At 38.4% G+C, this 23165-nt stretch overlaps 1 protein-coding gene across 5 annotated transcripts in view; it reads left to right on the top strand.

The window, feature by feature from the left end:
• KIF16B (kinesin family member 16B) overlaps positions 1-23165 on the top strand; it is a 134480-nt gene that overhangs the window by 108572 nt on the left and 2743 nt on the right. For 4 of the 5 annotated variants that reach the window (XM_041715455.2, XM_041715454.2, XM_030269232.4 and 1 more), the window contains one exon: positions 6881-6964. In XM_041715455.2, coding sequence (XP_041571389.2) covers positions 6881-6964 — 84 coding nt within the window. Of the gene's footprint in view, positions 1-6880; positions 6965-23165 lie in introns of those variants that run through there. The other variant, XR_012055352.1, reaches the window with a different exon arrangement.

The raw sequence follows: 23165 nt of genomic DNA, 5'->3' as shown, positions 1-23165 counted from the left end.
TGTTGAGACAGAGACAAGCTGGAAGTGGGGAAGAACATGTTGGGAAGAGATGGAAAAATAAAGAGAAAGTATTAGAAATGGAAGAGGAAAAGCAGGTGACAAGCTCAATATCCAGAAAATAATTCCCTGGATATTTCCTCTCCCTAGTTAATTGATAATGGAAAATAATGTCTTTAATCCTTCTTTCCTCTGAGGGAATGACTTACCTGCAGCATACATGGTGGGAGAGCACTGAAGGGTTTACACAATGCAGGACTCTGTTACTATTTTGTTTAAAGGAGAATAAGTTTAGAGGTTTCTCCACTCAGCTTTAAAGATTGAGCTGTATCAGCTGAAAATATGACTTATGGTGTTTTTATATGTTATTTTATTATTTTCATTTTTAGTGGATAGTATAGCAAATGATTTCTCTTCGATCTCCATTTGATTGTTTTCAGAATTTATAAAGCAGCCTTTAATCTGTCCAGTAAGTGTTAACTTTTTACCTTTGCCTACTGCTTTCTTATGAAATCATGTAGAAAAGTAATTTATTTCAGACAAAATATAAATAAAAATATAGAAATTAGGCTTGCGGTGGTTTGATTTTGGCTTTGTTTTTTTTTCACCTTGCCAAATCCTTAAATACTTGGTGCAAGTTCCTAGTTAAAAATACAGCTTCTGTCTAGTTTCTTTAGACTCTGGGAGTCTTAGTACATATTGAGATATTGAGGCTTAAGTTACTTTGTTTAAGCTTCAAAAACTAAAAGTAAGAGTTTTTCTTTCATTACTCCCTGCAAAATCAAGTCAGGTGCAGCCACAGTGGCTGCAAAACTGTGCCATGTTCTTCTCTTTGATTTTTATCATCTGTGATAGAGATTTCTGGTACAAAGGATCAAAAGTCAGAACTACTCTTTGAAAAATGAGAAAATTCAGAGTTGTAAAAGTAACATGAAAACTAAAGATGACTGAGTTTTTAAATAGTTAGCATTTCCTTAATTTTCTTTTTTTTCCCCCTTTCCCCCCATTTAAATGTATCAAAACATTGAAGTAAAAAGAGAATTTGAGATAAAAGGTTAAAGATGACTCAGACTCCATCAATGTCTACCCTGTTTTTCTTCTTTAAAAAGTCTTTTACCTTATTGTAGGCACTAAAACATAGACTGTGCCAGCCAAAAATAATGAGATGTTTCAATCCTGTAGATTTTTGCTTTGTGTCATAAAATGGAATTTTTTTAATGTTTAGGGAGCATAACACTTGGAACAATTTCGTGTTTCAGAAGTGACAAGCCTACATGGCTGTATTATGTGGTCTTTTACTTTAGTCTATGTGTTGAAATATCATCATCTGCAAAGTATTGTGCAAGAGTTTTCATTAACGTGTTCTGTTCTGCTGTACTATAAAACCCCTGAAGTGAATTAAATCCAGCAGGTCCCTAAGGAGACATACTGTCAGTGAAGAGTCTCCAACAGATTATAATAGAAATTACAGGACACCCTTCAAATGCTGATGGCTGTTTTCCATAAAGGTTCTGAAATGAGAGTGCACCCCATCCCAGGCAGAGCATTTCTTGGTATTGGAGCCTTCATTTTCACTATCTTGGTTTCCAAAAGGCCAGTCTCCAAATTCACATCTCTCCCTGAGGCTCAGTAGTAAAAGACCATGAAGAATGGTTTCACTTGAAAAAGGTTTGCTTCCATATAGGTGTTGTTAGGTATGTGCTGTTACCAGAATCTTAAGATCAGAGTTGAATGTAAGATGGACTAGGTGACAAAAAAGGGGTCACTTGCTGTTCTGCCATCTGCTCTTACCAGCATTAAACACCTGCCAAAAACCAGTCTCCTTACTAGAATGTGGGAGAAGAAGAGGAATCCGTTCAGCTTTTTAAAGTTTTCTAGAATAACATGGTACTGGGTATGAAGCACCTTCTGCTTGAGGACTGAACCTAATACTGTCTAAATTTGATTGTACTAACTCACAAATACTCCATTTGTGCAGGTAAGTATTGTTTCTTAAAGGTAATAGTGCTGAGGCAGACAATATGCCTCTAAGTAACGCTAGACCTAGGAATAAAATGTGGCCTTTATTTATTGTAAAGAAATTAGGGAGTAAATTGCAAATTACTGTTTGCCTCTCTCTACAACTGCTACTGCCTAGCAACAGTTGCCAGGTAGGATAAACATCATTAACTGTAAAAAGTTTAATGTCTAAAAGAGAGTAGGAGTGCTGATATGCAGTCTTGAGGTCTCTCTGTACTATTTTAAAATATAAGATTTGGCTTTGCCTTTTGGGTCTAAGCATAGTCCCAGCCTTGCCCATGGTACAAGTATGCATGTGTGTGCACTCCTATGGGTATAATGAAATTTGGATTGCAGGGATGCAGTGATTCATTCTAGTAGTGAGATGCTTCTGCTGTCAGAATAAAAATTAGAAATCTTGCACGCTATATACAGAAGCTTCTCAGGAAATCATTCAAGCCCTCTCTTCCTATCAGGCTGGGGAATATGCCTCTTAATTTCCCCTGACAGAAAATACATCACCTCATCAGCAGCCCTAGAAAATGACAAAACATCCCTGCCAAAAAAGACTATTTACCAAATGCTTCCATTGCCACTGCAGGAAGTGGGACAGGGAGGGAAGGGTGTGCTTCAGAAATTCCATGGAAGGAGAATGATTTCCCTTACTACCTGTCGAGTTCCCCTGTTACACCCTTGCATTGTCACAAAACGTTCATCTCGTCATCAGGGTGAGACCCTTGAAGAATTAATTGGGGCCACAGGGGACACGGACATTTAATTCTGAAAGAATAATTTATACTCCTGAATCTGGGTAGTGTGAAAGTCCCTTACAGTGTTTGAGCCAAGGCAAACATCTTGATGCAAAATCCATACCTGCAGGATCTCCTACATATTTCAGAGCCAGAACAAATTCTGCCCAGTCACATACTGTACTGTGTGCATTAACTTGTAAGAGTGATTATTTCCACTGAAATTACTGTACAGTTTCATAAATGTGCTGTAGCACAATTGATAGCAAAATTTGAATTTATTGAAATATTTGCTACTGCACTTTGGCTTAAATAAATAAAGTATTTTGAATAAACCTCAAAATTCTATTGAACCTTGCTGTGCCAAATCTCACACAATCATGTTCAGAGTCTGTATATCAAATTGTGCATTAGGACAGAGGATTTTTATAGAGAGTTATTATAACATTTATCATAACTTCAGTGTATTTGTGTTGCTGGGCTTCTTTTAATTAATTTTTTTAGGAACCAAGATTATGATCAGATAAGAATGTTTTATTGTCACTCTGTCTATTTGTGGGGCTCTTGCACCAACATGTATTTCCCCACATTAAAGTAATAAGTCAGAGTGTCAAAGATCAATGGGGTATGTGTGTATATATGTGTATAATAAACACACTATCTCAGATAATATACTAATAGTGCATTTTTATATAAATATAGTACAGTGGTCTGGCTTCTATTACACTGAAATTTCAGTCATATAGAGAACTGCATAATTCACCTCACTGCATGGATACGTCCATTTCTTATGTTGCAAAGATAATTTTCAAGCTGCAAAGTAGGTGGGAACAGGTGCTGTCATGTTTACATTTACTGTTTGGATAGCTTGAAACTCAAGCCTGCAGAGTTTTGAATGTCTCTTTCTCATTTTGGTGGGAATTAGACTGTGGGCATGTAGTGGAGTAGAGCCCGTTGAAATAACTGAGCTTCTGAAGTGATGATGAAATTTGTGGCTGGAGCATTTTCTGTTCTGTAGATGGGTGGACATTTGTTGTGTGTTGGAAATGGTCTTTGTGCTTTATTTGTGAGATAGCCATCTGCAGTAATTGATTAGTCCTTTATAACAAACCTCTGCAGGGTAAAAAAATCCTTCCAAGTGACATATATATGTACAAATAGGCATATTCTATACACACACTGGCAGCACTGGCATATTACAAACATATTAACTTTATATATGTATGTCAAGAATAGTTTGGCATGTTGACATTCTGGTGGCTTTTAGTACATACAAATTATGCAGATCCTCACTTCTTGACCAGCAATAAACTCATGATTTTCATATAGGTACGTGTTATGACTTTGAACATTGCAGAGCGAAGTTTACTGGCTGAGACCTTTATCTTGCATATTAAATTCATTACTGTAGTAATGGACTTTGATTGGTTTGGTTTCAGAGATATGTGCATGGAGGTGATTTGGGAGTTAAGGAATGTTAAAACAATGTGAGTAGCAATTTCTATTTGAAATTGTTAAACAAAACACATTGATTTTATAAAATACAACTGTTTTTTTCCTAAGATGCACTCAGAAAGCTTAAGAAAACAGCTTGCTCATCCCAAAGTTATGAAGAATTACCCCCCAAATTCCTGTTCAGATGGAACTTAATTTAGAAAAGGAAATATTTCCCAGTTTAAAACCTGATTTGACTCCACAGTGTAGGTCTGAGGATGCTATAGTGGTAGGTTCATTGTGCAAATTGGTTTTTAATAGCCACTATTTTAAAATTCTATAATGAAAGTATTTATTAGCAAATAAATATAAAAAACAATCTCCCTACCTCCAGGAGGGGATTGTGGTGGTAGTTACTTTACCTTGTTTGTTCCTGGTAGTGTCATGATGCAGTACTATTTAGTAAAATGCAATTTCTGCAGATGTGGGATTTTGAAATCCTTGAAAATAGTTGCACTTAGAATCATTTATATGTGAAGAAGAGAGTAATATAGTGAAAATAAGTCCCCAGGACATTGTAATATGATACTGTTTGGTTGTGTGCTGTTTGTCCTGCCAACGTGAAGAAGCAGGCATACTGAGAAGGATATGGTTGGAGAAATTGGAGGAATATAATTGGGACAAACTGGCAAGATTGATGGAGTGCAGACATCTCTTCCATGTCCTCTGGTGCCCCACATCACTTTTATCATTTTAAGATGTCTAGACATTTCTTTAAAGTTATCGAAGTTGGAGTTGAACCAGAGAGTAGGAATAAATAATTTGTATTGCAGAATTCCTCTGTATTTTAGAGATGCTTGCATTCGATGCTAATAATGGAACTCCTCATTTTAATCTGTATATGTCTGCTCCCTGTAACCAGCCATAAATCCTCTACAGTCCTGTATGTGCTGATAGACTAGAAAATGATGCATCTTTTTTACTGGTTCAATATCATCAAACAACCTGGGGAATTAATGCAGAAGGCAATTTTACAGAGGGATTTCACCTGCAAAACAGCTCCAGCAATTCCAGTGGGAGGTTGCATTATTCTACCTCATGATGCGAGTGCTGGGAAAAAAATGGGTTTGATTTACCTTCAAGTGCAAACACAATTTATGGGGAGAGGACTTGCTTTCTCCTGCATTGTTCCCAGCAGTGGCTTAGCAGACCAAGTTGTTACCAACTCTTGAATCTTTTATGTGTTTTCCAGACATAGCTGTGTTTAATTAGTTCAAGCATTTTTTTAATTGGTATACAAAAAGGGGATGCAGTTCCTTCCCTCCTTCGCTTTCTCTCTCTTTTTTTCTCTCTCTTTCTCTCTCTCTTTCTCCCTCTCTTTCTCTCTCTCTTTCTCTCTCTTTGTTTCCCTCTCTTGCTCTCTCTCTTTCTCTCTCTCTTTTTCTCTCTCTCTCTCTCTTTCTCTCTCTCTTTCTCTCTATTTCTCTCTTTCTCTCTCTCTTTCTCTCTCTTTCTTTCTCTTTCTCTCTCTCTTTCTCTCTCTCTTTCTCTCTCTCTTTCTCTCTCTCTTTCTCTCTCTTTTTTTCCGTCTCTTTCTCTCTCTCTCTCTCTCTCTTTGTTTCCCTCTCTCTCTCTCTCTCTTTCTCTCTCTCTTTCTCTCTCTCTTTCTCTCTCTCTTTCTCTATCTCTTTCTCTCTCTCTTTCTCTCTCTTTCTCTCTCTCTCTTTCTCTCTCTTTCTTTCTCTCTCTTTCTCTCTCTCTTTCTCTCTCTCTCTTTCTCTCTCTTTTTTTCCCTCTCTTTCTCTCTCTCTCTTTCTCTTTCTGTCTCTCTTTCTCTCTCTCTCTCTCTCTTTGTTTCCTTCTCTTTCTCTCTCTCTTTCTCTCTCTCTTTCTTTCTCTCTTTCTCTCTCTCTCTTCCTGCCCTTCCATCCCCCATAGGATGGAAAAAGAAATGAGGATATAACTTTGAACACCTCTCTGGAAAGAACTAAAAGGAGAGATCTGAACAGTTGTTTTTAGCAGTTGTGCCATTGCCCTTTTCTCATTTTCAGTGTGATAAAACAGAATTTTGCCTGCATGTGTGAATTCTCTTCAGAAATTGAATCTGTCAGCTTCCAGCGTGGACACAGGTGTGAATGGCATTGAGTTTCAGCTGAGGTACAAGAAGTGGTAGTTCAGGGCACAACAAAAACTTCAGATCAGGTGTTGTCTGGAGTCCAGCAATGCATCTCCCAGAGCAGGACTTCAGTGATAGTTCTTAGATCCAATGATCTTACTTTTATCATAGAACATAAGTAAAACCAAACAAGTTACACTACCATACAGTTGGAGACCACAGATTTTAAGAGACTAGATGCAGTCTTTTAAGATACACTTTCCTGCAGAAATTGTTCTTACTTCCTATATGATACTATCACATCACATTTGGATTGAAAATTTTTAATATTTATGTGGGCAGTCCTATTCCTAAATTTTCTTTCAGTCACTCTCTGATGACAAAATGCATCATTATTTTAGCAATACTAGAGAGTGGGTTGCAATAACCTCAGTAGAAATGTACAATGTAATATTTACTAATAGCATATAGTGTAGCTCATAAATATTTGGCAGTTTCTTCTTCCTGGTTGCTTTTTAGTTGAAGCAGAATTTTCTCATTTGAGCTTGTCACTTCTGATGCTGATTCATCCTTTAATGTCTTCCAGGTTGCCACTTTAGAATTCCCTCCAAAGAAGCTCTTTGGAAACAAGGATGAGCGAGTGATTGCAGAACGAAGATGTCACTTAGAGGTAATACCAGCTTTTTACAGGCTTCTGCTTTTTTCTGCTTTCTGTGTTTAGGAGGAATCTCCCTGCTGGACCAATAGAAGCCATTCCTATATGATCAACATTAAATAGCCTGTTTGTAAGTATCGAGTTACTTGCTGCCTTGTTTAACACAGGAGATGGCAGCAGTACATTGCAAAGTGAGGAAACATCTCTTAAAAAATAAATTACTCCTAATCCACAAAAAAAAAAACCAAAAAGGAACTCTTAGAGATGTTCATAGGAGATATATTTATTTAAGGGAGAAAGGTGGTGGGTGAGGTAAGTGTTCACTGTAAACAGCTGATCTCTGTGCAAGACAAGATTAAAAAATACTGCTACTTTAAATGCAATCTGTTAGTTGGAGATTTACCATTTTATCATAGTTTATCCAAATATCTCATGACAGAGCTAAAGCAATATTTAGGCATCTTTGAGCTTTATTTTGTAACCCAGCTTTGTGAATGTATACTTTTTCTTCCAAATAATTTTAAAAATTAATTTTATTGTGGACAAGGTTATTGAGTTTGAGGGTTTGAGTTATTTTGGTAGTTCTACAGTGTTGTGTGGAAAGCATGATTTTGAACTCCTATCACATATTAGGTCTTTATATTTCTACATTAATGCATGTTTTACTGCAGCCCAGGGGCAGGAGGTTGGGTTTTGGGGAAGAGGAAGAGGCATGGTCAAAGACTAAACTGTACACCCTGCAACTATATTGCAGAAACATGAGGATTACTTGATCATGCAAGTCATTAAGAATTATATTCTTTGGAGAGCTAAAATAGCATTAGGTAGAGCTTTAGAGAAATTAATATAAAAGTAGATTGCTTACAACTGGAATCTTTTCTTAAGTGGTTTGAAATTTTTCTGTGTACATCACCTTTTCTTTGATCTACCAACAAAACATCCTCCCAACTGACTTCTGATGTCAGGTTGTCTTACATGAAGCACAAAATTAATTTTGTTTTCTTTCACATCCTCGATAGATAGCATAAAGGCAAGCCCATATTCTAGACTAGTACTCAATTTGCATATTTTTTACCAGTAAAAAATTAATCTCTTAATCTTCCTGACCTGTCATTGGTTTACTGACAGATTTTATTGTAATGATTTTAATGTTAAAACTGCTGTGTATAGCGATGCTTTGATCATGGCCATGTAGTACTTAACAGCTCTGCAGCCAGGTTTTAATTTAAAATTATATTGTATCTATTTTAACTAAGATTGGTCATTAAAACTTTATTACCTATATATTTTGCAAACATAAGAATATATGGCAGTTTATCAGTTTCTTTGCCCCATGTTGGGCCCCTCCCTGGGAGTTCTGTGTCAGGAAAAGAAGACGCACGGGACTTTTTCAGTCTTCAGCTTCTTGTTTATTGTTATCTTATCTAAAGTTTTGCACACTGTCTATACCAGATTTGGAAAAGCACCACAAAAATGGCCAACAATCTCTTGTTACAAGATCTTTTAAGACTAAGCTATCCAATTAAGAAATGACACCTAGATTATTTTCCTTTTTAACCCAATAACTCATCCCTCGAATCCCACAATGGAGACTTTTCTGCCCAATTAAGACATCACCCAAATCCATGAAGAAGATGGAAGAACAAGGCAAAGAAAAACAACCTGCCTCCACCCTAAAACCTCCATCTTGTTCCCATCTACAACATACTAAAAATCCCAAAACCTAAATTCCTCCCCCAGGTGACATGCCATACTACTCTCTATAATCTATTTCACACTTTTGTGGACTCTAGTCTATCTTGAAGTCCTGGAAGCTTTCTCCATGAATGAGGCCAAAAAGTCTGTGGTTCTTTGGGGGTCAGGACTCCTCAGAGTAGACAGAAAAAAATTCCTTGTGCCCTGGATTCCCACAGCATGTTTTGCTGTGTGCCCCTTGGCCATTCCAAGATTGTAAGATTATTAGTGGAGCTGTCATCCTGGTGGTGCTGATAAAGAAATTGCTCTGCTCTTCTTTGCACATTTTTTTACATTAGGTATTTATGCATCTTAAATAGGTTGGAACTCCGTATCATTTTTTCTGGACTTCTTGCATTGAAATAACTTTAGATAGTTCAGTGCTTCCACAGGTCATCGTTCAGCAACTGCAGGTCCTTGTGCCTAATTAGACTTGTCCCTTTGCAAGACAGTTTAGGAAGAATTCTATTTTTCCTACATATCATCTCTAGGATTCTTGCCACAATAGAACAACTGAGAAGAGCAGTGGGGTTTTTGGTACCTTTCCAGACAAATAGAATCAGAAGGACTGGCTATTGTGGAGTTTGCTGTGTTTGAAGATTGAGATGTAGTGAGATGTAGACCTTATTTCAGTCTGGGTTTAGAAGTGGGCATATTTAATCATAATGGAGGTGAACTTACTTGGAGTAGAAGAATCCAGAAAACCCCAAATTATAAAAATTGTGATTTTTAAATCACAGTAAATTCAAGGTTTGTGTATAACATTAAGTTCTTTTATTTATCCTAGCTGGTACAAATGCTAACTAACTGAAGGCTTCACATTGCCTCGTTTGTAGGAAAGCACGTGACATGAAATATTTTTGTGTGAGATGAACATGAGAACTTACTTGACTTTGATCTCCAACATGATATATGGTTGCACTGTAAACACTTTTGCTTTGTCGTTTGTTGGTATAATATCAAATCTTTTGAACTGTATTTGACATTACCATAGAGCTTTGGGAAATAATGTGCGAGTTTTTATCTATACATCTTAAGAGAAAATATCTAAATTGTATTTAAAATTATCTACCCGAAATACCCTGTTGCTATCTATTAATTTAGCTTTTCATCGGGGACCTGTTGCAGGTCAAAACTCTAAATTAATTGTTTTGCAGTTTAAAGACTGTAATTCCACTTCAGAGCCAACCTTGCTTGATTAAATCTGCCTTAAATGACACAGCCAAGAATTCTTCTGAGTCAAGTTAAGGAACAGAAGTTGTTGTGTATCTATCCTTTCTTGCAAGTAGAAATCAGTAGGTAAGAGTATTTGATCCTTTTTTAAGGTGAATTCAGATGATGTATATTCTTTTTTCATATTTTTTTAAAGGAAAAGCTTTGTAAAGGAAGTGCTTGCCACAATAAATACTTGAGTCAGTAAATGTATCTATTCCTGTTTTAACTGCAAAATATCTTTTATTCCTTGGTGAGTTGCTAGCTCTGTGAATAACACTAAAAAGAAATTTTCCTGAAATCCCAGCTTCTATGGACACTGTGTTCCTGTATCAAACCATTCCCCTGACTGTTCTTTTTTCTTCTTCTCTTAGATTCATGCTTTTCTGTTGTAATGAAGATTATTTTTAGCCCTGTTTTCCCATTGTGCAGCCAGAGAAACTGGGCAGGAGTCTAAGCTGACACAGCAGATTCAGCTGTGTTTCTTGACTCTGTGGTCAGAAGCCTTGCATTGGTGGACTTTCTTTCTTGCCCTTGCTGTCACCAGTATTTTTAGGAAAAAACAACTTTTATGCCAACAAAATCCAAACAGGTTGTTGCTTAAAGGAAAACAAAAACTCTCCCAAGCCTCAGACTGTCTCCTTGTCTCTGTTCCTTGTTTCCTCTTCCCTGTTCTCAGGGCTGCATTTCCTCAGGTTGGTTTGCACACAGCAAAGGGAGGAACAAGCAAAACCTCTGGTGGGGATTTTAGGGATTAGCAGTTGTTTAGAATGTGGTGCTGGTAACACCAATTGTAGGTTCCATCCCCAGACTGGCCATTCCATTAAGAGTTGGACTTGATTCTTGTGTATCACTTCCAATTCAGAATACCCTGTGATCTGTGATCTAGAAATTCAACAGTCAGTAGGAGTCATGTGTTGTTTTTTGCTGCCACTTGCAGAGCTCAGGGGATAAAAGTCAACAGTATGGTAATGTGAGCCTATGTCGGGTTCTGTAGAAGCATATACATCTTCCTGGCATTGCCTCTGCTCTTCTTTTTTCTTGGTACTTTGAACCTCTTTAAAAGATAGACATGCTCAATTTATTTAAAATTAATAATTGTCCTCCTCACTTCCTGACGGCTGCCGATGAGGATTTCAATGATAGGTGTTAATGCAGGAGGCAGAAATAAATCTTGAAAGAGCTGCATAATTCAATTTTGCTGTCCAATCTGTAAAACTGTCTGGGGAAAGCATTGTAGACACTAAACTGGCTGAAATACTGCTTTTACCTTCAGCCAAAATTAACCTTCCAAAAGTAGATTAACTTAGAAGTCAAATTCTTTGTTTAGTTTTTAGTTTGTATTTTCACTTGAGTTCCTTTGGAGGTGATGATTTCTAGCATTTGTTTGTTTGTTTGTTTGTTTTGGGTTTTTTTGGTTTTTTTTAATAAGGCTTTACATTTAGCCGTGCTTGTTTCCCTTTTAAAAGTAACATTATGCTGAGATGGCTCCAGGAATCTGGTTCTTAAGGAGAAGGTGAAATACTGGAAATAGCACCTTTTTCTTGAACTTGGATTGATTCTTGTTAGTTAAGTGTCTTAGTAGTTTTTGAATTAATACCTTGGTGGAAACCAGCAATAGAAACATCAGAGAAGGAAGAAAACCTTCAAAATATTTGTCAACAAATTTGAGCAAACAGAATGAATCTGCCTCAGACACTGAGATTTTCCTTGAAGTCATGAGGACAGAAACATTTTACTGTGATTTTAGGTTATTCGTCACCTGAATATTCAGTATGAACTTCATTAGTGCTCCCCAGAAGTCTTTGTTTCACTGCCCCATTCCTAAATATATTTAATTGAGAGAACGGATGCTAGTTATAGGCTAGTTATTGATGTCTGTATTGCAAAAATCCAATCAAGTGGGGTTAGAATTACCATTTTTGTTTGATATTTTTTTATGACTGACACTAGTTACAAAGACCTTTCAAAATTTGTTAAAAGGGATTACTAAAATATTTGTTTTATTTGTATTATTTGTTAAAAGGGATTACTAAAAGGAAATTATTAGACACAGGCATCAGCTCACAGCATCCCTAATGCCAAAGCTTTCTAAAAGGAGCTTTATGCAGCTGCTCACCAGCCTGGCTCTTAAAGAATGAGTGTTTGCCCCTGACAGTGTGGTGGTAATTACTGCTCTTAACAGAATCTGGGTAAGATGGACTTCAGAACACATTCAGAATACAACTTGATACTTACTGAAAGTAAAAGGAAACTCTTCTCTTTTTTCACAGATATGAATGCACACCAGTAGAACTGCTGGTGCAAAACGTTGGTGTTTGATAATCCTAGAGAGGATTGTTTCATACCCATAGTCTGAGCTACAGAATGCAATATCTTGGAGTGATGACTTTAATTTCCCACTAGAGGAATAGGGATATAGTGGGATCAGGGAAGGAAAGAGCAGAGGTGCATCCACAAAGACAAGAGAAGAGTGTGTGTGGCTGGGCTTTATTGTGAATATCAGTTACATAAAATCCATGTCATAGATCATTTTCTAATTTAGGCAAAGTCAGTCTGTACCAGGTGCCTTTCATATCTTCTAGTAACCACTGAAAAATTTAAGGACAAAAATAACTGCTTTTCAGGAGCAGCACTGAAGTCTTGCTGGCAGACAGACTTTGCAGTGAGCCATCTGAGAGCAAGTTCACGTGTCAGGTTCCCATCCACCATCCTATCATTAGGGCAGCCCAAGGCACATGGCTTTTCTGGTTTTGAGGAGTTGCAGCAGTTCCCAGCTGCAAAGCATTTAATCTCTTTTTTTGGGTGGCTCTGCTTCTTGTGTGAGACCCTGTTGGCTTCAAAAGATGAATAAATAAAATTAATTTTGCTTATTGGTTACAGTCACTAGATACAAAGAAGCAGAACTTTGCATAGGTCAGCTGTTGATCCCATACCAATAAAATGTTACTTTGATTAAATATTTTAGACCTTCAGCTAGCCCACAACAATGCAAGACATTATTCTTGTAATCAAAACACATGATAAAGATGGTCATTTAGAAGGCACAATAGCCTGAGGTTGTTTTCTGGACGACTTAATTTTAAGCTCTGGTTTGACAGGCTACTGAATGCAAAAGGAATGGAAAGTGTGGTCTCATTTTCTCAAACTCTGGGCCTAATTCAAAATCAGGTCTGAAGTCTTGCTCTGCAGAATTTACTAGAGGTAACTTGGCATAATGCACATATATCTTTAGAAGAATTTCGATGTTTCTTTCTTTAGGTGTATAGCTTCAGGATCTTACCTCAAAAATTATATTTTGTGATCAAATACTTATCTTCATTACAAACAATTAATTAAATAGGATTTGCAATTTAAAGCCTTTTTTATTTTTCCCTTTCCTTTTTAGATATTTCAGAGTATCAGAAAATAAGGAGGTATGTTTATCATTATTTAGTAAGTTTAGAAAATGGGGCAGCATATAGTTTGAGCTCCAGTTTAGCTCCACATCCTAATGTGTTTTACTGTCAGGATAGAATAAATTTCCCAACATATTCCTACAAACCAAGTTTTGAAATATTGTACCTTTACTGCAATCTGCATTAATGTCTCTGCACATACAGATGTGGGCAGATGAATAAAAGGAGTGGTCACCCAAGGACACTGGGTTGAATCCTGTACTACCCCTTTCCAAAGCAAGAGCACCAGTCATCCTCCAGCATGGGACTTCACCAGAGGAAGCAGAGGGTGATGCTTGTCAAGGGATGCATGCTAAATTCAATCCTGTTGTTCTTTCCAAATAAATTTTGACAGGATTTGTTCTTGCATGTGCTCTGCAGAAGAGATTGGTTTCCTTCACTAGTCAGGTCTGTTTTGATCCTTTTCAGAATGCTCATTCACTTTCCAAAGACTCACACTGATAGACTACCTGTAAATCATAGCCCTTGCTGCTTTTTTTTTGGTTTTTTTTTTTGCTTCCCTGCCAGCCTACAATTCAGTTTTCATTAGAGCTGCCTAAAGCCAATAAATATAAGCTTTTACCATGCAGACATTGTAAGAAATAAGAAGTCCTGTGGATTTTAAATAAATTATAGGCAGAATAAAATTGTAATTTGGGATGTAGACTGAAGTTTATTCAGTTGATGTGGCATAATAGTAATTCAGTATAATGTGCTCATGCCATTAGACTTGCACAGAAAAATGCTCCAAACAGCTATAATGAATAGTTTGGGTTTTGAAAACCCAAGAGAGCAGTTTCACCTGGAATCATAACTGGCATCTCTCAGAATGCTTGCACATTAAGAAAATTCAAAAAGGTATATGAATTTGAGTAAATTTCAGTACCACCTTGGGTAAAATTAAATTTTAGTGTCACTCAAGCACTTCTGGAGGCGTAGAGGTAAAATCTGCTTTACCTGTACAACTCTGGTGGAATCTAACTCTGATTCAAAGAATCTGCATTATGCTGTGCATGAAAAACATAGAGACTTTCCCAAGAGGCTAAAAATCTAAGTCTTGGTATTTTTTAGTGCAATTGAGCTGCTTAAAGAAGCTTGAGTCTTACCTGCTTAGTTCCAAAGTAATTTAGGTACCTCTAAACATGCCCAAAGGAGTGTTGTAAGGAGGGTGTCTGTGTAAGGCATGTAAGAAGTGTTGAGGCATCACTTCAGTAGCTTCTGTGACCCACCAGATAGGGTGGCCTGCACTCTGCTGCTAGAGGAATGGAAAAAACACATTAGAAGTATCAATAGGGGCATCACTTTGCTGCCTTGGACTCTGGCTCCTGCTGAAGTTGCTTCCAGGAGAGAAGTAGATTTTTCCATCCCATCTTCTCATGTCTTCTTCATGCTCATATGGAAAAAAACTACAGGTCTGTTTGTGGGGTGTACCCTCTCTCCCTAGGTGGAGGATGTCTGCTTCTGGTAACAGGGGCTCTGGTGTGTACCAACAACGCTTGGAGAAGCTCCTCCTCAAGCTCCTTGCTGAATTTCTGATGAGTCTCTGCAATCCTGTCTTCCAATTTCCACATAAGCTTTGTCAGGTCTGTTTCCATAAATGACATCTGGGCTTTTGTTGGGCAGTGTACAGGATCTTCACACACTCAAAACCTCCTTGTCATAGAGCCCATTGTCTCATCCTCCCCAATCCACTGCAGTGGTGCTGGGGCATAGGCTGGTGTCCCTGGTTGTGAGAGTTTGAGCCATATCAGTGTTGTACATTTTACCAGTCCTGGACTCTTAGTGGTTTGGTTGTCATCTGGGAGAAGGATCTCTAGCACTGCCAGTTCTCACAAGCATTGGGTTCCTTGCTCCATGGTCTTCTAAAGGCCCTTGCTGCAGCTGGAGATCTTCTGGGCAAAGGTATCTCTCCTTCACACTTGTTAGAAGCTGTGTCCAGAGACTGAGAGGTTCAGACCTCTCTTTGATTCACTGATCAATATCCAGATCATATGACTGGAGTCTCAAGTGCCTTCAGTGCTGTCCAAAACAACCCATGGTGTCCCAGACTCGGATCAACCAACTTAATACAGACTTGTTGGGCCATCAGGTGAGGTCTTTTCTCAGATTGTGAATACTTTCTAAGGACAAAGAGTCAGTGATTATTTCTGTTTCTGATTCTTCTGGTGGCTCTGAGGGTCCTGGCTCCCCATCATCATTTGTCAGGCAAATGGATTTGGTTTCAGATTTCCTTCTCTGGACAGGAGCAATTGCTGTTGGCTTAGGCTGCCCTTCTGTTTAACTGCAGACTGAGTGACCAGGGTGTCTGGTGATTTGTTCTCCTGACCCTCTGGCCACACCTGCTGCTTATGAGCAGTGTGCAATAAGCATTAACCAGGGCCCAGCACATTTCAATAACCTTCTCTTTAGATCTGTCATTACAAATTTTTTTTCAGATATTTCCTCACCTCAGCTGGATTCTGAATTTATTCAGGGGGAAACTTCCAAACTCTTAGGGCAGAGAATTCCTTTAAGGCTTGGCCTACCTCCTCCCACACTACTCAGAATTTTCCACTACTGGGGTGGTTCTCTGTAAATCTCAGCTCTGATTCTGAAGATGCTGTAGGCCATATAAAGGAGAGTTAACAGAATTAAAAACAAAAATGTGATGTCTTTAACATCCAGAGGCTACTGAACATTCTCAAAATGTGACATGCCAGACCTGAAAGGAGAGAAGAAGGTAAAAGCCTGGGGAAAATTATCCCCTGCTTTTCCCCCACAACTGACTGGGTGCAGTTATTAATAAACTCCCAAAAGAAGCAGCTGAGACCAGGACAGGAAAAGATATATCCCAATACACATCCCAAATAATAATTCTCATTGCCTCTGATATTATCTTTTCATACATTATTGTCACAGAGTATATCAGCACAGCTATCCTGGTTTGTGTCCCTGATGTGAAAAAGATCTATACCTGGTGCAGAATTGTCAATATCAATGGATAAGTATACAAACCTGAGTGCCAGAAAGCCATTATTAAAGCAGGCAGCATGGTGACCACTGAGTGTATACCCAATACAAGGTCTTCAGGACAAGAGTGTTATTTTTTCACTTCTTCTCTTTTCCCATTTAGTGCCCAGTTTAAGTTGGGCAGTAAATTTGCCTTGGTTTGAGATAATTTTAAAACACAACTGTCTGTAATGAGTTGTCTCCCCTTAAGGGTTCAAACAATGCCTTCCCACCAATAAGAAACAAAATACTATTAGATGAGTAAAGAAATGACAGTTTTCTATCAAGCAGAACAGCAACAGACAAGAAATACTGGTAAATAACTGCTGCATATAAAATTGCTAAATCTTGTGGACTTTGCCCCAAGGCAGCTCAAAAATGGCTAACTCTCTGAGCCAAGGAAAAAAAATGAAAAGAGAAAGAGAACCCCAAAAGCAAAAGGAGGCCTTTGCCTGAACAAAGACCAGGTAGCTCTCAAAGCAAATACCAAGTGGCAAAAATCTGGAAGCTGCCTGAAGTGACAATTCTAAAAGCATTCATGCTAATAACCCCTCCACAAACAGAGTTCTCATTTGTAGGGTGCAGGAGCAATTTTGTGGAGGCAGCAGATAGAGCTGGAATACAATAAGATTATGGATTACCCCAGGACAGAGCTACATCACATTTTTGGTAGGAGCTTTCAATCTCATCTCCTCCCATGGGGCTTCTTAACTAACAGTTTCAGTCTAACAAGTTAAGAGTTTGACTGTGTCATACTCAAATTCTCAAGATATTTGCTAGTAATTTTTTTTAAAAAGTGACCTAGTATAATATGCCCTACTTGCATTATTTCTGTTAAGGGAAACTCACAATATAGAATTTGTTTTAGATGAAAATTGATGTGGGTGTTGGGAGTTGTACACAGACTTGCAAGACACAGAGTAAGGTGATACTGATTGGGATGTTCTCAGTCTATTTATTTATTTATTTATTTATTTATTTATTTTATTTGCTGACTACTAGGCATTACCTGTAAAAAGCCTTGCTTCTGATTAGACCTAATCAAAGTGAGCAGGAAGGGTTTGATTAAAATGAGCCAATCCTTTATTCTTGGTTTGTGTTCATCCAGCCATGAGGATAATTAATTCCTACCAACCTGAAGCAAATCACTCCTCCCTCTATTAATATGATGTTGATGCCTTAAGAACCTATAAATGAAGCAACACACACTCTTGAGATAATATTAGTATAGGAGGTAATATAAAGCCTGGTCTTTATTGGAGGCCTCCAGGGGCAGGTATGGAAAATGTCCACAAAAGCCCACCCCCATAGGGTGAATACCATTTTTACAAGTTTAGCAAATTAGCATAATTGATAAAAATCACCAATTAGGAGCACAAGTGGTAATGCAATTCCTCGCAGTTAAAGCCCCTTCTAAATTCTCCCTGCTAAGATGTAAACTGAACTAGTTTATGAAAATATGTCCCAAAAAGTCATTTCTTGGCCTTGGTTCCTAAGAAGAGCCAAGACAGGATGGGGGCTTTGGAATGTGTTTTTCTTTCTGCCTATTAGGGCAGGGAAAAGTACTGGGGAAAGTATCTGTGAATGCAATAATAGGCTACAAAGCTACAAATAAATGTGTAAAAATACAGAGAATATATTAAAGAAAGAAGGCAAAAAATCAGCCAGCATCAATGTGACTATTGCAGTGGGGATTTGCCATTTTGAAACGTGTGGCTCTGTCTTTACTCTCCTAAAAAGTGCGTAGACAAATTGTCTGCAACTTGAGCAAAGTCTCTGGCACCAGGAACAGTCACATTCTGGAGGCAATTGTCAAATTTGCATGAAAGGTTCCTCAAGGAGCCTTTGCAGAGCTTTGACAGTGTCTAATTTTGCAGGGTTTTTTGTAAGGAGAGCCCAGCCATCTGTGTCTTTCAGCAGAAGATAATGGGCCAGGTGATCCCATCTTAATTACTGACATTTTCTCTCCAAGTTTTTCCACAGACAGAAGATCCTTCAGGCAGCAGATAGTCTCCCAGGCAGTAAGTCTTTTCCCCACAAAAACACACACAGAAAAATCACAACTGCACAGAGTGACCTAAGGATATGTGCAGGAGATAAATGTGTTCAGATCCACAGGTGACATTAGGTACTTCCTGAGGGGCCTGAGATATCACTTCTGATATTGAATATCACATGCTGTTCTGCTCACCTACTTTACTCAAATCTGCTTTATAATATCTTGCAATATATGTCAAGGTGCTGGGGAAAAGAATTGAAGCTCCGTGTTTTCTTTATTAGAAAAAGAAAAAGCTCACAAAAGACCAAAATGTTTCCGAGCAAGTTATATCTGGTGAGTGGAGAATTGATCTGAATCTGGAATTGGTAGAGGTGAAGGTATTAGTTGTAATGTGGTATGGTCCCACATAATTTTGGATTGCTGTCCTCCAAAGCAATGGTACCTCATATTCTATAGTCTTGCTATCTGCAAATTCTTTTCCTGCTTGCTCAAATTAATAAATCCAGAAATGGACTTGAAACTACTTGGAGACCTATCAGAGCATTAAGCCAGCCATTATTCAGTCCTAATGCCCCAGTGGGACTCCAGCAGGGACTTTGGAGCAGCATGCTGGAGCAGCAGACCCAGGGTGGCAAAGAAAATGTGGCAAAAACATTGAAGCAGTGGCAGGAGCTGCAGGTCTGGGTGTACATGGGGTGTGGAGTTGAAGTGTAGCACAAAAAAAACCCCGAAGCAGTGGCAGAAAATAGTGGGGCTGAGCAGTGGCAGCCAGGCTCTTGCAGACAGCCAGAAGATGCTCGAGATGGGGAAGGGGGTCAGGGTTCCATGTAGGTCTTGAAAGGGTGGTATTATTTCATAGAAGAGGAACTGTTGTTTAAAAAAGTCCCCAAAGCCTTGTAAGATTTATCATATTAAACTTTTCAGCTCTGGCATATATTAGCAGGTGGTATTTCTAATACCAGTTTTAAAATGTATCTTCCAAAGTATTTTAAGCACTGATTTTTTTTTAGGGGTCCCATGTTTTCCCTGAGACACCCAAACTAAGAGACTGCAGCCAACTGCACACCTTCCCCCCTCCTCCCCATTGTGGCCACATTTTTTGTTTCTCTTAATTATTGTCATTCCCATCTTTTAGGCTGCAAGTGGAAGAAAAATTCCCTGGACCTTAGGTAGGCCCAGAGGGAAGGGGAGATGGTTTGAGTGGAAGACATAAGGGGGAACCTTAAGAATGGTGAGCTGGATTGTGACCTGCCAGGCCAAGCTATCCTTGCAGACTGTAGGAGGAGCCTGCTGGCATCACTGCCTTCAAAACACCTCAGTTTGGACAGCTTGAATATACCTAGGCATGTAATGTCAGGATATTTTGTGTAAGAAAACTTGCTCCCTTGGAGCTCAGTTTGTAAATTAATTTTTTATGTTGTGGCTAATGGCTGTCCCTGTCTTCCATATCTGACCCAGATAATCCAGTCCTGGCTGGTGATTGAGATGTAGTGAATGTCTTGGATGAAGCAGAGCTGGCTTAGCTTGCAGCTCTTTTCCCATGAGTTCCCATCTTCTACATTCCAGTCTTAACTTACCTCCCTATACACTGTCTTAATTCTTCTTTGCCATTAAAAAAAATGCCCAAAAAAGGGAAAAAAAAACCCACAAGGAAGAAATAGATCCAATGAAAAGTTTGAATCTGATTTTTCTTGGAAACTTGTATATTTTCTTGCCACATTCTTTATAAAACATGTCCCTAGACAGGGCCTTTCACCAACCTGAAATCTCTGTGGGACACCACCACTTGTCAGTGCCATTTCTGCCCAGCTTTATTTTTGCCAGTAGGATGTAGTTAGAAACAATAGCTGGCATTTCTGCAGTTTTTGCTATTTCGAAAAACTACCTTGGAAGTAACTTTTTTTTCTTTTCAACACATCAGTTGAAATGTCCAAAATAGAGAAAATGGGTTAATTTGCAGAAGGATCTCGAAATGTTGATTTTCCTTTGCATGTGCCCAACAATATCTTTTTAGGAGATAAATGCAGGAGGTCATGCCCTCTCATTTCTGCATTCCAGCAGGCTCACTTTGCATGCTTTGGCTTTTAAACAGATCCTTGTTTTTGTGATCACAGATTGGAAGCAAATCATGTGCTTGTCTGCTTGCTTTGGGGCAGAGCCTTTCTTGGGAGGAGCTGACTGTGCAGAATACCTAATCACAACATAATGTGTTTTTAGGCTGAGGGGATATGCTTCAATCTGTCTGGCTTTGGGGGTTTTTTGGTAATCGGATTTGTATCCTATAGAAAGAGCTGTGATATCTGTGTATGCTTTGCACTATGGATAATTCAAATCAAGATCTGATTTAAAGCCTGCAGCACTTAACACTAGTCACTGGAATAATTATGTGATTGGTGCAGGGAGGAACTAGCATCTATATTAAAGGGAGAGAGAAGCCTATGTTAGAAATTAAATGAGCAAGTTGATTAGTCCTGCCTCTATCACCAGTGATCTTCTGTGACCTTGTGGTAAAGCTTTTGACTGTCCAGTTGACATGTAGGTCTTGAAAGGGTGGTATTGTTTCACAGAAAAGGAATTGTTGTCTAAAAAAGTCCCCAAAGCCGTGTAAGATTTATCTTATTAAACTTTTTGGTGCTTTCAGCTCTGGCATATATTAGCAGGTGGTATTTCTAATACCAATTTTAAAATGTGTCTTCCAAAGCATTTTAAGCATTGATTTTTTATTTTTTTTTTAGGAAATTGCTAGAAATAGCAGTATGAAAACAAAAGCTCGAAGTGTTTTTACCTTCTGAAAGTACCAGAGTTGATGAGTTTTTAAACACACCAAATTTTTAATGAAAAAATCCAATTCTTGCTAAGCTCTGCTATTGGTCTTTGAGGCTATCACTGTTAGTAATGGATTAGGAGAACAATGTCACTGAACTGAATTACTCTTTAATATGCCACAATTGAAGGTATGATAAGAAGACTTTCACATTTCAGAAAGATTTTTGATTGTAGTAACTTTAATAACTTTAAATTAAGTTATGGCTTTACATTAAAATGTATAAAATTATGAAGTTCCCACATCACAAAGTAGTGCAAAAATTATTAGAATTACTTTGTTGGGCTGATGAATTGAGCACAAGATGAGCACTGGCCTATTGCTAAAAAGGTGAACCCTATTAAAATGATTTTTAATAAGCTTTTTAAATGGTTTCCATTTTGCTATTCACATAATTAAAAGGGAGCGGAAACTACTTAGATTAGGTAAAGAAAGAAAAGCCTTTGGGCCTCATACCACTTTCTCCAGTTTAGTTTCATTTGCAGAGTTAAAAATTGACAGTACAGCCGTCATAAATTTCAAGTTAGAGGGCCTGAAGGTTGTATGGCCTTCAGAGAAGGTAAACACCACTGCTTTTCCTATTTTAGGTATGAGTTTTTAACATGGCTTTCTGTCCTTGTTTTGTACATGCAGAGTATTTCCGTTCTCTAAGCTGCTGTTGCTGAGAGTGTTTAGCCAGAAGAACCAACATGATCGGTGTGTGAGCTGCCCATTTTACATCTCTGTTACAGTGCCAGGGGTTGTGCCCTCACACCAAGACATTTACAAATGTATCATCAGGATATTTTCCAGCAAACCAGCAGCATAGCAGGTCAGATGCTATTAGTGAAATGAAACTCCAAAGTGCATTTGGAAGAAAACTGATTATTACCAGGCTAAACAATCCAGAACAAATGGCCGGAGTCTAACAACAAAAATGAGTGATAAAACCAAGTGTCTTGGAATATTTTGGCAGTTAACTAGTTTTTTCTTTCCTAGATAATCATACAAACCTAGTAGCTATTACACAGTGATTTACATGCCAGGGACAATGTTGCTATCAGTAGGACATCACATCATTAATATGTATAAAATTGGACCTGTGAAGGTATCCTGAGCTTGACAGTCTCTGCTAAAAAATTGTTTTTCAAGGACACAGCAAGAGAGTTCCAGACACAACAGTGTTATGACAAAATAGACAGTAAATAGACAAAAATTGTATCTGCTGCTGGAACTGGATTCTAATACAAAAGATATGAAAACAGCTCTCATCCTGTCCACTGAGTGCCAGCAGAGGAGATCCTTTCATCAGCCTTGCTCCTACTCCAGCTGCTTGCAGTGGCTTCCTGGGCTGTAACAAAGTCCATGCTGAATCTCTTCTGGATCTCTAAGGAACTTTTTGTCATTTCTGGCACTTGGTGTTGATGTGTTCCTGTCCTTCTCCCAGCTTGCTGTGACTCTCCTTGTCACATCTGAATTTGGGAAGCATCTTTCTGTACGTTGCAAGGACCAGTCTTCTTTTTGCACTGTCACTTTTTCCATTTTGCTGTCCATTGCAGCTGGCAGGACAGAACAGTCTTCCCCTGTAGTGCCCTGCCACAACTCTTTGATCAATGCTTATGGTGTGAGCACTTCTGCCATCAGTCCTGTGCTCACTACAGGGGAACTCTCCCAGCCAGTGTCTTTGGGCAGAGCAGCCCGTGTTTCCATGAAGCAGCAGCTTCTTTGTGTCAAGGGCACAGCAGCTCTGGGCTATAGTTACATGCCAGCATTGCAAACAGGGTAAATGCAGATCTGGGTTTTATAAAACAGCTAATTTGTTCAGAGGTGGTTGTTGAAGAGCTCATAATGTCAAGCCATATGGCAGGAAACCTTCATACAAAATTAATTCCATCATTATCTGTTACTATCTGCTTGTTGCAGTTTTCCCAAGGATCTTTTTTGTGTTCAAAGAATCTATGATACTCACTCATCAACTCTGGAGCACAGATGTGGAAAAGAAGTGTACCTGCTGTTCCTCATGTGTCACATAAGTGTATGCTT

The sequence above is a fragment of the Taeniopygia guttata genome, chromosome 3 (genome assembly GCF_048771995.1).
Source record: "Taeniopygia guttata chromosome 3, bTaeGut7.mat, whole genome shotgun sequence".
NCBI lineage: Eukaryota > Metazoa > Chordata > Aves > Passeriformes > Estrildidae > Taeniopygia > Taeniopygia guttata.
Note: the sequence above shows the minus strand (reverse complement) of the source record. Positions and strands in the feature narration are given on the sequence as shown.